At 37.7% G+C, this 14,811-nt stretch overlaps 1 protein-coding gene across 5 annotated transcripts in view; it reads right to left on the bottom strand.

Annotated features, from left to right (window-relative positions):
* Positions 1-1,250: 1,250 nt before the first annotated feature.
* nwk (FCH and double SH3 domains nervous wreck) overlaps positions 1,251-14,811 on the bottom strand; it is an 84,554-nt gene continuing 70,993 nt past the window's right edge. For 2 of the 5 annotated variants that reach the window (XM_073074682.1, XM_073074685.1), the window contains exons 6-18: positions 13,032-13,185; positions 12,189-12,416; positions 10,834-11,019; positions 10,442-10,678; positions 10,216-10,360; positions 9,970-10,133; positions 9,723-9,887; positions 9,352-9,633; positions 9,158-9,271; positions 8,265-8,373; positions 7,012-7,215; positions 5,176-5,210; positions 1,251-3,647 (exon numbers count right to left, since the gene is read on the bottom strand). In XM_073074682.1, the coding sequence (XP_072930783.1) occupies positions 3,183-3,647; positions 5,176-5,210; positions 7,012-7,215; positions 8,265-8,373; positions 9,158-9,271; positions 9,352-9,633; positions 9,723-9,887; positions 9,970-10,133; positions 10,216-10,360; positions 10,442-10,678; positions 10,834-11,019; positions 12,189-12,416; positions 13,032-13,185 (2,488 nt within the window). In that variant the 3' untranslated portion in view covers positions 1,251-3,182. The remainder of the gene's footprint in view (positions 3,648-5,175; positions 5,211-7,011; positions 7,216-8,264; positions 8,374-9,157; positions 9,272-9,351; positions 9,634-9,722; positions 9,888-9,969; positions 10,134-10,215; positions 10,361-10,441; positions 10,679-10,833; positions 11,020-12,188; positions 12,417-13,031; positions 13,186-14,811) is intronic. The other 3 variants (XM_073074683.1, XM_073074686.1, XM_073074687.1) reach the window with 2 other exon arrangements.

Genomic DNA, 14,811 nt, shown 5'->3' with positions numbered 1-14,811 from the left:
CTAATGTGATCTATCCATTTCCGACTGTACTAGAGAAAAGCAATACTTAGATAACATAATATCTATAGGTATGTAGTATATAACGTTATGTATCACAAACAACATTAGTTTGAACATCATATTTCATATAAACAGTCAATGTGGGTGCACATTTGTTACAGTGACAGTATTATAATCTACAGAGTGCTACGTTCTTCTCTGCATGGAAGGATCTGGTTACTTTCACTAGCCGGTACAGTACCCTTACCATGAGTTTTTACGTTTTGACAAATATGACTGTTTTGGTATTTGTTTACGTATTTGCCCATACAATTTCCAATCAGCGCCCACAGCGGATTATGTCAGCACTAGGAAATCGTATGGGCCAATACGTAAACAAATACCAAAACAGTCATATTTGTCAAAACGTAAAAACTCATGGTAAGGGTACAGATACTTAATACGCATTCATACTACGTAGTATCTTGCTGACTAGTGCAAAATCTCCAAGGTAGAAATTAAATATCGCAATATTTATGCAGAAGTGGTGGAATCATTGTAATGTGGTTAAATCTAAAGGGTGAATAAATGGTACAAAAAAACGCCAAGATTCACTCTACATTGAACATCAAACAATTTATTAGAATATATTTAAAAGCGGTACATTGAAGTGAAGGTATATTCCTCTACGTATTACAATAAGATAGCTATGTGGCTACTAATAAATGTTTAAAATTGTAGATGATTAGCTAATAAACTTCTAATCTATGTCAACACCGATAAAATTGAAAAGATTACATCAAATTTTAATTTTGATTACCTAGATACTTAATTGAAATTAAGACATCTGACTTGCCGATTTTAAAGAATTCCATACACGAGTAATCTACGAAGTGGTTAATTATATTACAATGTCACAAAGTCATTTATTAATTTTGAAAAAATCTACGATTTACTTTGTATGTTTAGAGAACAAAGCTTTGAATAGTCGAATATCAGGATAATGGGGTTGAAAGTCGAATTTTAATGTATAACCAAACAAATGAAAACTTATTGTTATGTTAAGGAAAGTTAAGTCACGAGATCGAGAAGTTAGTAACACCCTGTATCGTTCTAAGCCTACTCCGTCAGTGAATTTTCCCCCGTCACGACTCCCGTCTTTGTCGATGCATGCGACAAAACTACACAGCGTGAAAATTCACTGAGCACATTTATGTTAACAACGCTTTACATAACACACATATTGGCCAATGTACATAAATGTTATTGTAGATATAATAGAATATTTAAAGTAGTTTGTCCTAATTTTATTCCCAACTTCCAGCCGCACGAACTAGAAACTGCAGATTTAATTTGTGATATATTACTCGAATTGTGGATCGTTGAATCTATACCAGATTGTATAAATTATTTTGTAGATTTATGGCTAGGGTTTTCGCTATAAAACGTCTACGCGTAAACGTACGTAAACGTCTAATATAACGACTGCTACGAAATCTACACGTGCTACGGTCAAGAAAATGAAATCTCGTAGACCGTAGACGTTTTCTACAGACTTAGCAGAGGTAAAAATAACCCTCTACGATTCGATCAACTAATAAGAACTAGATACACAATCAGCGACAAAAAAACGGGGCGACGAAAAGAGCACCCAAATAGACATTTGGGTGCACAAACCTGTCAAAGTGATAGCTTATGACAGCTAGCTTATGTCGTAAAAATTTATTGCTTTTGGTAAGCAGTTTTTAACACCTTTAAATAATAGTGATAAGGTTGATTTTGCATTAATTTTAGATTCTGTCGCTTAGAATTTTATAAACACGTTTGACGCCACTTTTGAAGTTCATTTTTGTATGGGATTGTGTATCTAGTTCTTATTTGTGATCGAAGCCTTTACGCCTCATTATATAGTTCACACTAAGGCCGATCTCAATGGTACGGTAACCAAGTTTGTGGCTATTGATACAATAAGAAATCAGCTCTAGGTACTTTAGATGATCAATTTAAGTTTAAACATTAATAACATTAGCCAATACGAGCGACAACCCTACGTATACACCTCTATTCTGCCATCTAGACAACAGGTCGTGCTGCAGCATTTAACTAGTATAATAAGTTATCATGTTTTATTTACTAAGTATATACAAGTACCCCTAAGTTGAAGTGACCGCTTTATATTAATTAATATATTATATTCCCAAATTATGAAGCTTAAAGCTTTGTAAGGGGTCTCAGACGAATAGGGTTACAAAAACATGACCGTCGAAGTTAGACGGTACCGTATAATTAGTCGTTATCCTATGAAATTTAAATATTTTTATAAGTAATCAACTAATAAAGAGTTAAACAATGTATCTGTTGTTTTAAATAAATTCATAATGGTAACTTTAACACCAAATAGACAGATCAAGGCTCCTCGGAAACATTTAGGTCGTAGCTGCGTGAACAGTGAACACGCCGTAACATTTAGTCGGTGCCTAAGTGCCGAGTTTTAAATATTCTAATTTCAACAACACACAGAAAACTGTTGAGATAATCAATTAACTTACTAAAACATCAACAACCACGACGGCACAACATATATATATATAGTGAACCTAAAGAGATTTTAACACAATCTAAATTAATTCTAAAAATATCGTTTGTACGTAAATACTTCTTGAAGTTAACAACCAATGTCATCTGCAGTTACTGTACCTACAGTATGTACTAACATACAAAAAGATAAATAGAACATCTAAGTAATAATGAGTGAGTTTCATTTAAATTATCACTAATAAAAAATCTAATATAAATATTTTTCTAACATTTTATATCTAAATTTGACTAAGTATATTTAATAATCTGAAATTGAAGCTAATAGAAGTCGTTGTTACAGTTTGAACAGTAAATATAGTGACAACTAAGGTATTCGAAGCAGAAACACATTAATGTAAATATAGTAAACGTGGTACATAAATAATTCTAATTACTATTTTGCAAAACGGTACAAAGTTTAACATTAGCTTCACCCGGTAATAGCAATTCGAAACGGCCGTACGATATAGATAGACGACCGGATAATAAGGTACATATATAAATTTAGATTGATATTGTCCGAATGTAAGTAGGTACAAAAGTTGATAGTCAAAAGTTGTAGTCGAATGTGCCTCTGTTAAGATCCCTTTAAATGGAGCCACTCGAAAAAGGTTGAGAGGTTAGGCCTAAGCGTTGGACTCCTTGAGGTCGGTGAGCCTCGCGAGCTGCGCGGGCTCCAGCTCGTCGGGGATGGAGGCGCGGCCGGCGCGCGGCGCGGACGGCGGCGACTGCGGCGCGGTGGGCGGCCCGGACGCCACCGACGCGCCGGTCGACTCGCCCTCGGACGCCGTCGAGCTCGACGCCGGGTGCGGAGCGGAATCGGCTGGACCCTCGTCGGAGTCGCGCAGGCACACCGCGGTTTGCTCGGAAAGGGAAGATTCCTCGTCGTCGTTCTCCTCGTTACGGTCCTGTTCTTCCGGTTGGGTCTCGGCTTCGGGCGGAGGGAAGGGCTGGTCCGGTTCCTCCACCATGGGTGTAGCGGCCGTGATGACGATCTGCGCCACCCCGAGGCCGCAATCATCGGTAGGTAATTCAACTTTCGGCGGCACAGGCTTCGGCGGGGGCGGGGCAACGACTTGCTGCTCCTCCTCCTGATTAAAGTTTAAAAGTTCAAGTTATATAATATACACAATACTAACATGAATGAACTTTATTTTTCAGAATCAACAGGTACCAGTTGTAGTAGTAGCCCCCTACCTGCCTACTTAAATATTGATAAAGTTGTAGAGTGTGGTAGCATGCAATACCATTTGTTCGGCTCAATTTAAAATCAACAATCCACGGAAAAATTCTAACCTTAATAAAAATATTACAAACGCGTTTTATGATAATAGATAGGTTCCTAATTCTTGTCTTGGAGCTTTTTTAAAATGCTCTTACTCAGTAAGTGGATATGCGTGTTTTAATATTTTATCAGATCAATATTAATAATGATTCATAGATACATATTTGACTATAAATAGAATTGGGTTAATATAATACTCGACAAAAGTAACTATCGCTTTAATTCCTGTGTAGTAAAGTGAACTATCGCTTTAATTCCTATGTAGTAAAGTGAACTATATTTAAACTCGTAGGTACTATGTCCTCGATCGTGCAAACAAAATATTAACATGCATAACTGAAACGCAACATTTAGTAGATAGGTGCCAAGTAGCACCTACCAGATTAATAACTATATTCTATGTGAATGCATTCCTCATTAAGAAACAATAATTATATTCATAAGCTACTTAATTTCTCTTTGTGGGTAAAGATTAAAATACTATCTATTCAAGATATGAAAAAGTTCTTAAACTGTTCTATTGAAACTTGCATCATCCTGAGCAGAACGTAGTCCTGTAGTACCTACTTACCTACTCATTGGTTTGTAGTCAATTAATGACAAATTCACTATCGTCTTCTTAAGTAAGTTTGTTGCAATGCATTAATATCAATTTAATTTCCCAGTGTTCATATATGATCGGTAGGTACATATCAGAAACTTCCATGAAAGCGATAACAAATTGACTCCAACTTTCTAAACATTTATACCGCAGAGCATCAATCACAATTAATATTAGAAAGGCACTCGTGGAAAGTATTTACAGGTAGTATATAATTAATATCTTCGTTTGTTACTGAATCTGTAATACCTATCCATTTAGAATATAAAATCAAAATAAGTATTTAATTGTTTCGTAACAGCAAGTGGCACTTATAACCTCGTTGAGCTGTACAAGTAGGACCTACAAATAATATTGCAACGTAGCTAAATACATATTACAAATCAATATAAAAATGTGCAATATATAAGTTATTTTCTACCTAACATCAAATACTACATACTATATATTTATAGGTTTATCGCAGATAAAGAAACGCTCATGTAGTTAGAAGTAAATTTGTAAAGAAACATTTCGTGCATTCAAAAGCGGCACAGACCACATAAACGCTTTCTTCGTCTGCATGTAATGTAAGATGAACTGATTCAGTGAATAGATTTGAACAATAGAAAACCAAATTTGAATTTAAGCATTGTGACGTCAACGACACGAAGCACACAAACCTAAAACAGAGCATTTACGAAGCACAAACAGTAGCGAGATAATGTATAAAAATAATAGTTTCAACCCAAACCTCGTCCGAAAAATTATCACCGACAACTTCATCGACTGATGCATGGAAAAAATTTCAAACAGTAATTAACACATTAGTAAAATATTCACACGAAAGATGTGTCAATGCAATATGTTATACGAAACAACAGTAGACAGTTATTATACAACAATTATATATTTTTTTTAATTTTCTAGGTTGCACGCATAGATTAGTAAAGATTACTCACTCCTAAAAAGAAAATGTACCCAGTTTTGAGAATGGAAATAGTTGCATAAAAAAGTTTTGCCACGTCTCCGTGCTAAAATGTCCCTAAAATATTTGAAATTATTATTATAAATTATTTAATTATCATGTAAATTACGCAGTATTAGTTATTTATTCGTAAATTTTTTCTAAAAATGTTTTTATTTGTCAAGGATTCAAAAAAAGAACTTACTGTAATAAGCCATTTGCGGCTTCTTTCAATTACAAGGCGGCGAAGTATCTATACTAATTTATGGTTGCACGATTGAAATATAGTTCGTCTTGGCAGCGAATAGTCTAGTCTCTCAATAGAAAATTCCGTGAAATTGAATCACTCGCGGTAAGCTCCCCGTAAGTAGATGACTACCTACATAGTTCCCAAGACGCAAGATTTTAAAGGGTAAATAATGCACCAGTTTATTTCGCACTTGCGCTAGTTTCTTGGAAAGTTTGAGACCATGGAACGGAAAATTTGAATTTAAAACTTACTAGATGATTTCATTTTAAGATTTACCTATTTGGAGTAAAAATTTCAAGATTGTAAATAAATACAATTGTGTTAATTCTTTGCTGAAGTGTTTCTTCACTGATTACTATTACACTTTTTAATTAACTGTAACTTGTATTGGTGATCTTTATTTAGTGATAATTTTGGGGTTGGTAGAACCCTTTGTGGTTCAACTCCGGCGGTACTACCGCCACACCTATTTCTGCCTAATAACAGCAGTGTTAGGCACTGCTATGTTCCGTTTTGAAGGGTGTGGTAAGGGAGACATACTTTGCCGAAGCGTTCCAGCTTAGTCCTCACGGGTAGCGGCGCATCTGTGGCCGACCTCAGATAGGAATATCTAATCCTATCTGGGGTTGATTACAGATGTCCATGGGCGGCAGTAGCCATTTACCATGCTGGACTGCATGCTCGTCTGTTACTCCTATATTATAAAAAAAAATTGTTTCCTTAATTCAAGTTACTTATATTTTTTTATGGAAATCGAAGCTTTCCATAAACGATTCACTTTATATCCCTTTAATGCAGCCATTACGGAAATAACCACAGGTCATTAGGGGAACTACGGCAGGGAAGATGTTAAAAATTTCAATGAATCCGTAAATGCGAAAATAGCTTCCAATCGCCGCTCTAATACACTTTGATTGGAGGGGTTATTTCTGTTTACCCCTTAGCTATATCATTTTGTGTTTAAATATGAAAGTCATGGGTAACGTACGCAGTCAGGAACAGGAAGTGATTATCTATGAATAGATTTATTCCATTGATAATATGCAGTTATCTATTTTCAAACCTAAATTACTACTTATCTATTTAATGGACAAAGGTTTTCAGGATTGTTAGAATTTAGTATTCCGTCTTTTTAAAGTTTTGTCATATTATTACGTGCAGACTTTAATGTATCCCTTTATAATAAAATGAACCTAAGGATTTATCGAAATTCATAATTCTCTTTCAATAGTTTAAGCCCTGTGATTATTAATTAGTAGGGCGTATCCATAGGATAAAAATACTTAATTCTATTATAATTAGATAATGTTTCGCTTTAAGTAACGTGCCGAAGACTTGTCCTTATTTATAATGATGTTATGAATGGAACTTACCTACAATGGTGACAGTGGGAGCGACCACCGACGGTTGTTCGACAAACTGGGTGTCGTATTGCTCGTGCTGGTTCCTACTTAGCTCTAAATTAAAGCTGAAGTCTGGTTGACTGTCCATGGAGTCGCCGAGGTCGGCGGGCGGCGGCGGCGGCGGCGCGGCCGGCGGAGCCGCGCTCTTAGTATTGTTGTTGTCACCCACGATCACTAGCAGCGTCCAAGAGCAATAAACATTTCAACCAAGGGTGCCACCCGAATATTAACAGCTTACAGTGCGCTTTTCAGTACACCTGCTCCATATAATGACAGTGACCAAAATGATGATGATCTGACCTCATTTAAGGCGACCACTTTTAAAAATAATGTCAAGTCCACTGAAAAGCGCCACACGTTTGCAATTAAACATTTTGCAGCAGCAACAAAAGTTACTGTACAGTTTTATAGTAACTCGTAATATTTAGAAATTGTCAAACAGAAATCAGTAAGATAGGACACTTGAAAGTCGGAAGATAGTGCAAAAGTAGACATAGAATTCTGAAAGCCACGATGTGTACAGGAGATAGATAAGAATCAGTGTTGGATTAGAAGACCAGTTTCCATACCATAACATAAAAGAATACAACGAATTACTCATATTTAGATACCCATTTAATTAGTAAATCTGCCTTAAGTAAAATTTTGTGAAAAGATTCATTTTTTTTAATTCGTAACTCAAACGTGTTTTAAGTAACACCGTTTACATGATCGTGCAAGAATTTCATGCATTAATGACACTATGAGATGAACCCATGATTTGGTACGGAGAAATTATAATCCTACCATTTCTCTATAAATGTTAGAAACGTGCCATACAATGAAACTGCTTAGATCCAAAATACCATGCCAATTGGGAACCAAAACCACAACCATTAACCCAACCAGCCAAAAGCTATCTATTGCATGTAAAACCGTACACCGTATGCCTCTAAAAATACATACAATACAAAATATACGTAACTGAGCTGCAAGACAGTCTTTTGTTTTCGAACGAGGACAACTTTTCAATTCAAGATTTTATAAAATTTAAAATGTTTCCAATTTAACATGTTTTTGAAAGGTGCGTTTAAATTGGGCATATTTTAGATAGCGTTAATTTGGGTAGGTTAAAAGTATATTAGGGAGTTTAAGTTAGAAAGTTGTCCAGGTGCGAGAGGCTAGTGCACAGAAATAGATGGAAGGAGAAAATAAGAAAGGAGGAAAATAGAGATTGATCTTACTTTCATCGTCGAAGGTTTCAGCCGGAGGAGTTCCTGGAGGCGAAGAGAACACGGGAGGCGCCGTGCCCAGAGGAGTCCAATCATCGCCGCCGCTCAACATTTCTCCGTTCTAGAAAATTGAAATAATTTTAGCAAGAACAAAATAATAATAATCTAATGGCATTGTCATCCCTGTTTTGTTAGTTAGTAAATGCCCTGAATGCTAAATACAGTGAAACTTGGTTAAGTGGGACCTGGATAAGTGAGAAACCTCCATAACTGGAACTCATGCTGAGGTCCCAACACTTTGGCACTGAATTACCTCTGTTAGTGGGACGAGGTAAACCTCTATATCTGGGATTTTTTCTTTCGATTTATCATCATAGTTACCTCTATAACTGAGACAGCGAGTAAATTTTATATGCATAAACCTCTGTAACTGAGATAACATTGTTTGTTTACTCATTCTTATTCTACCCACAAATTCCACACGTAATTCCAAGTACGTAAGTACAAATTTTGAGCTTCAATTACCTTCAGTTTTAGTTTCGCTTTACTATCATACAGATGTTTATTTGAAAAATGTCAAAACGAAAGCTACAATCGTTATCATTACGTGAAATCTGAATATCTATTAATGGAACCCTCTGTAAATGAGACAGATATTTATTTATACCTGTATATCTGAGACACTGGGTAAGTGGAATACCTCTATAAGTGAAACGACATTACAGGTCCCTTGATGTCTCACTTAACCAGGTTTCACTGTAGTATGTACGTAATCTGCTTTACTAGATTCTTCGTACGAAAACAATACCGCTCAACTGCTCAATATGGAACAAAAGATGAGGCGGTGGTGCCGCCTCAAGCGTACTGCATTATTAAATAACAATCTTATTTAAACTAAACCTTACCTCGTCACACTCTTCGGTAATAAGAGATGGGAAGTTGCCAATGACCCCGTTAGCCTCGCCGCGCCACCAACCATCGTCCACGCCGTGAGCGTCGCGGGACACAATGCGAATAATCTGCATTCAATATAAGTACATTTGTTAATAATGTATTGGAAATCATGAATATAAGTTTATATGGTGTATTAATTCCATACCTGTCCCTCTTCCAAATTGAGTTCATCGGCAGCCTCTGCATCATAGTCATACAGCGCAAAGCAATATCCAAGGGTTGGCAATTGTTCTTGCGGCGCTTGGACCTGGACTGGTTCCTCAACTTTCGGCTGTTCTTCGGCCTTTGGCTCATCCTGCTTAACGACTGGAGCCGAAATTACTGAAATCTGATCAGGCGACTGTACGACCTCCGCGTCTTCACCCTCAACGGTATAATCAACCGATGAGAAAGATATTTGTGTGACAAGACCTGGAGCGCTAGAAGCCTGAAAAGATGTTGAGATATTTGTCTTCTGACGATATTTTGTAAACACAAATCTTACCAAAATTTTATTAATAAACGAGAATGATTTACAAATTGACGTTGCACCTGTTCACGATCAACATCAAGATAATTATGGGGCACGTATCCTTCTTCCCCGCGATAGTTGCGGGCACGAAGCCAGCCGTCACCGTCACCTTCGCCAACTACTTCCAGCTGTTCATTCTCAATGATGGAGAGTTCGTCAGGATTTTGAGCCTATTTTAAAAGAAAACAATTAGTATAAGAACGATTTTAAAATGCACTGGCTTGATGTATAATCTAACATTTGAAAACTTACGGTGTAAGAGTACAACGCGGTACACTTGTACAAAGGAGCAGCCGGTGGCTCAGTTGTTTCAGGAGCTGGGGTTTCACCTTCAGCCTCTCCCCAGTTGACTTGTGTGGGATCATCCCAACCAACAGTCAATTGTTCCATACGCATGCGTTCCTCCTCCAAATCAGCTAAAACATTATTGATTTATTTATTGAATTTTACGATGGAAAAAATAATGTATATTGTAATAAATTAATTTATCGTTTTTACCATCCACTTCTTCATCATGTTCATCTTCGTTTTGTGATCCAGATGTAGTGCGCTGGTGTCCACCTGAAGTTGTAGCTACGCCTGAAGTTGCTGGCTCTCCCTCAGTGTTATCACTGTCGTAGAACGAATCCGAACTAGGTTGATCCTATTGAAAGTTTGATTAATTGTCACTTTAGGAATACTGTAAATTGTAACACAATAAGTAATTAATCCGTATTATGCTTACAGCGGCACCCGACGCATCAGTACGCACACTGAGTAGACTGCTGCTACGAGGAAGAGTTTCCTGGACAGCCAAAAGGTCAACTTCTTTCAACCACTCATCGACGGGGGCACCGCTCACCCTAAGGCATTCCAGTCGAGCCTCATACTTCGCCTTCGAAGTTTCGGAACGGCGAATATTCGACCGTAATTCGTCCATCTTCACTTCAAGATCGGGTCCATTTGCATCGTTTGGGTCCACCTAAAAGTTTTTATTTGATTCAAAGATTTGCAACCATATGTTAGACATATACGTCATATTCAATGGAAGTATTCTCTTCGACAGTAAGATTTCCAGTTTGTCGTGATGACATAGGGCTGCAAGAAGCTTCTGTGAAGAGTAGATGTAGACCTTACCTTTTGGCCAGCATCTCGCATAGCTTGGTAGAGATGCAGCTTCCTCGTAGCGTCCCTCACGAGAGCAGTCTCTCGAACCACACGCGTGGCCCAGCGGCGTGCCTCCTGGGCGAGAGTTTGCGACACGGACTCATGTTCTATGGTGACCGAGTCAATAGGATCGTTGTCGCACGGTTCGAAATCGTACTGTTTAAAAAGTAAATAATTATAATACTTAATATCAATATTCATAAATATTTATAAATCCCTAAGTTGTTAGGATATACAGCTGTAGTTTAGTGGAAAGCCTCGCCTTGATAAGGTAACACGATGGCGACTAGGCAAAACTGGTCAACTGCGAAAAAAAATTGTTCCTAAACTTACATCGTAAACGACGGTACTTCTAACTAGTTTCTTAGTCTTTTTAGATTCAGACATGACGGTTCGTTTCAATTAAAGTGAGAGTATCCCGTAGAACCCGGACGACTATCTCTGGCGATGGTGGGAGCGTAACTGAAAGTTCCCGGAGCCCAAGCTTCGAACGACAACTCGGCCCACATACAAGTTAAGTACATGTAAGCTCTGTGCGCACTAAGTTACTGAAACTAATTGCTTTGTTGCAACTTCCTAAAATGATTTAGGCTACTATGTGCAGGTGCGGCCAGAAAATAGTTTATAGCCTGGTTTAATGTTCCTTGCAACATTTCCGAACATTTAACATTAGTCTGTATTAGAAGTTCTCCACTACCTAACTTAGTTCCAATAAATTAGGAACTTATAAATACTGCGATATCGTAAATGTCATGTGAAGGTTACACGTTAATTTATGTAGCAACTAGTAGACTCAGGTAAACGTTGTCCTGCTACAAAAAATATCGACATCAGCGCTACCTATCGTGTTAAAAAATATCCTAATTTTCAAGCCGACGTCAACGTTACACGCTCACAAAATTACAGAGAATTATATATTTTTTGAACGTAAGACACTAATTATAACTCGTTTTAACGATGAAGGAAAATTTGTGACGAAAACTGAAAATTTAAAAAGAAGAAATATATTAAAAAGTATGTGTAGTCTACCAATCCGCACTTCGTCAGCGCGGTATACAATGGCTTAAACTCACTCTGGCAGGAGACCCGCAGCAGCGGGACAGTAACGGGCTGACAACAACACATGCTAAGCAGGATAAAGTTAATATTTTGTTCATCCCTGTTATCCTGGTTTCAGGTCAACAAATGCAGGAAGATTCAACTTACTCCTTGAGGTTTGTGACACATTTTGGATTGAGTTCACGTTGGAATCCTATTCCATGTGGAATTATTTAAGTTAAGTAGTTGGCGGAGTTGACTTGGCAGATTAACTGCTATATACTGACCTGGATGTGCTGTTTCAGTACAGGATAGTACAAGTAGACGCACTGCAGGTTATACTCGCGGGTAAGTTGCTGCGCCTGGTCGCGTATCTTCCCGAAGGAGTGCTGGGTAGCGGAGCACGTGAGCAGCTCCGTGCGCCCCATCAGAGTGAGGAACTCGGATACCTTCTCGTATACCGATGACTCCATGTTCTGCATGCACGATTGAAGTTCCACCAGGAAGTAGCGATTCTGGGAATAAATCGGTTTGTGATAAAATTCTTCGTAAACGTATTGATGATAGTTCAGCTGTTTTAAATTCAGTATCTCATTCTGGGAGGCCGAGGTTCCATCCATCCAAAGTACAAAGTACAGATTTAAGGGACCTTTGATTTTTCAAAGTTATGTACTTAAGTGTTATAAATTATATGGCACCACAGACCTGTATTTGTCAGGTCTGTGTAGGGCACTTACTTTCTGGTAAAGTATTTGACGAAACCTACGACTCTGAGAGTTCTTTAACAAAAAAAGTTCTTTAAAGTTTTTAAATTCTACTATAGCTTTAAACCTACTCACTCTGAGGCCAGAGTCGAGTTGTCAGTGGGATAGTAATGCATTTACCACAAACAACGCCTTTTCACCATGTCTATCTCCGTCTTATTGCAACAGTATGAAAATATAAGTCGTGCCAACTTAGCCTTTGCAAGTAAAACATACGTAGGTATGTCTAATACTATCTGTGCATTGAATAAGACGTCTTCACAAGCGGAGTTTTTACCATTAGCTGGACAGCATTCGTAGTTCCTAATTTAGAAATAAAAAAGTAGAAGGAAAATCCTTAGAGATATAAAATATTTAATAACGTACCTGGTGAGCATTAGCAGCAGAAATGCTTAGAAGATAGTCATTCCTGGCGCCTGTAGACTTCTCCTCCAACTGGTCTCGACGGGAGGAGACCTTAGCGCTGTTCTTTTGCAGCGAAGTGATCGATTGGAAGAACGATCCCTTTTTCTTTTTCAACCTAAAGAGAAATACTTTAAATTAATATCGTGATATTGCCCTAAGGACGACTGGTACAAGATTGGAAAACGTTTGAACTCTCAGCACACTGTATTTGATATTTTAGGATGAACATTAATTTGTACTTTGGCAAACAAAAATGTATTAGTATTTTTAAGAAAAGGTTAACTTGAAAGCGCTTTATTTACTTTCAATGCTAGTGACGTCAAAGGGAATTTTGTAACGTGAACGCCAGGGACGTACAAATCATAAAATCGAACACCTGGGTCCACCTGGGTGGGTTATATTCATGTCTAACTACTGGGATTTGAACTCGGACTTTTAGGTATGACATACCGGATTAGGATACAAATAATTAATATATAATTTTAAACATAAAATGTATGTAATCCAAAAGTGGTAACCCTTTGTGTAGTGAGTGTTTGTAAGTATATCTATCTAATAACGGCGGTGTTAATCGCTGCTGTGTTCTGGTTTGAAGGCAAGGAAGACATGCTATTCCGAGGTGCTTCAGCTTTAGTCCCAGGAGTAGCGGCGCATCTGTGGCCGACCTCAGGTAGGAATCTATCTATCTTATCTGGGATTGATTACAGAGGTGGCAGTTGCCACGTACCATTAGATGAACCGCATGCTCGTCTGTAAATCTTATAGTATATAAAAAAAAGTGACGTAAAAAAAGTCACATAACGTATTTATAATGTCATGTATTTTATAATGTACACGAGTTTTTCTAACAACAATTTAGTTTATGTAAAGTTTCTAATAAGTAGTATAAATCGATGATATTACTAATTCAACTGTGGAATAGCAGAGCCGAGAACTAATTGGTAGAGTTTAGTCCAACTTTTCTATTTCGTAACTGACGACTGTAATTTGAGCTGTGGCGGACTAAACAAGTGTCATAACTTTCACATTTGTTCCATACAAAGCACGAGTGTGTGGAACTTTTGGAGTCTGAATAATTAAATAGGTTCAATTGTGTGAAAGACGTGTGAGGAAGTACTCGGATTTTAAGTAACTGTTGTAATAATTAGAGGGTATTTTTTCAAATATAAGCCGAAAGCAGATGGTAGAGAAATTGTGCATTTTCATAGCTGGTAGAACCATGTATTGTTGAACTCCGGCGGCACCACCGTTACACCTATTTCTAATTAAAAGCAGCGGTGTTAAGTGCTACTATATTGAGACATATTTTCCGATGCTTTCCTGCTTAGTCTTCAAGGGAAGCATCGTGTCTTTGGCAGACCTCACATAGGAATTTAATCCTATTACTGATGTCCATGAGTGACAGTAGCCACTCAAAATCACGTGGAATGCATGCTAAAATATATGCTAAAAAATACAATTCAATTTTATTTTAGATCGTATAATTGAAATTAATCCCATAGCGGATCAAATCTAAGCGACTAAAAGGGGGCTTCCGGGGTTGCGGGCGGCAAGAGTGGGAGCTCTCGGAGCTCTCTACGCTGCGACGAGGACGGCCACCGGGGGGAATTTAGTGCGAAAAGAATCTCACATAACTCTGTGTTGCTCCCACGACACCGGGTACCTTTTGAAGGTTTCCCCCTCGATAACAAAAAAAAGGCGGATCAAATCTAACAATATGTACAAGTACTGTACTTACCAT

This window comes from Epargyreus clarus, unplaced genomic scaffold (assembly GCF_041222505.1).
Source record: "Epargyreus clarus isolate Ecla_fem2 unplaced genomic scaffold, WU_Ecla_fem_2.2 ptg000007l, whole genome shotgun sequence".
In the NCBI taxonomy this organism is placed as follows: Eukaryota; Metazoa; Arthropoda; class Insecta; order Lepidoptera; family Hesperiidae; genus Epargyreus; species Epargyreus clarus.
The sequence above is the reverse complement of the archived record's forward strand: the minus strand, read 5'-3'. Positions and strand labels throughout refer to the sequence as shown.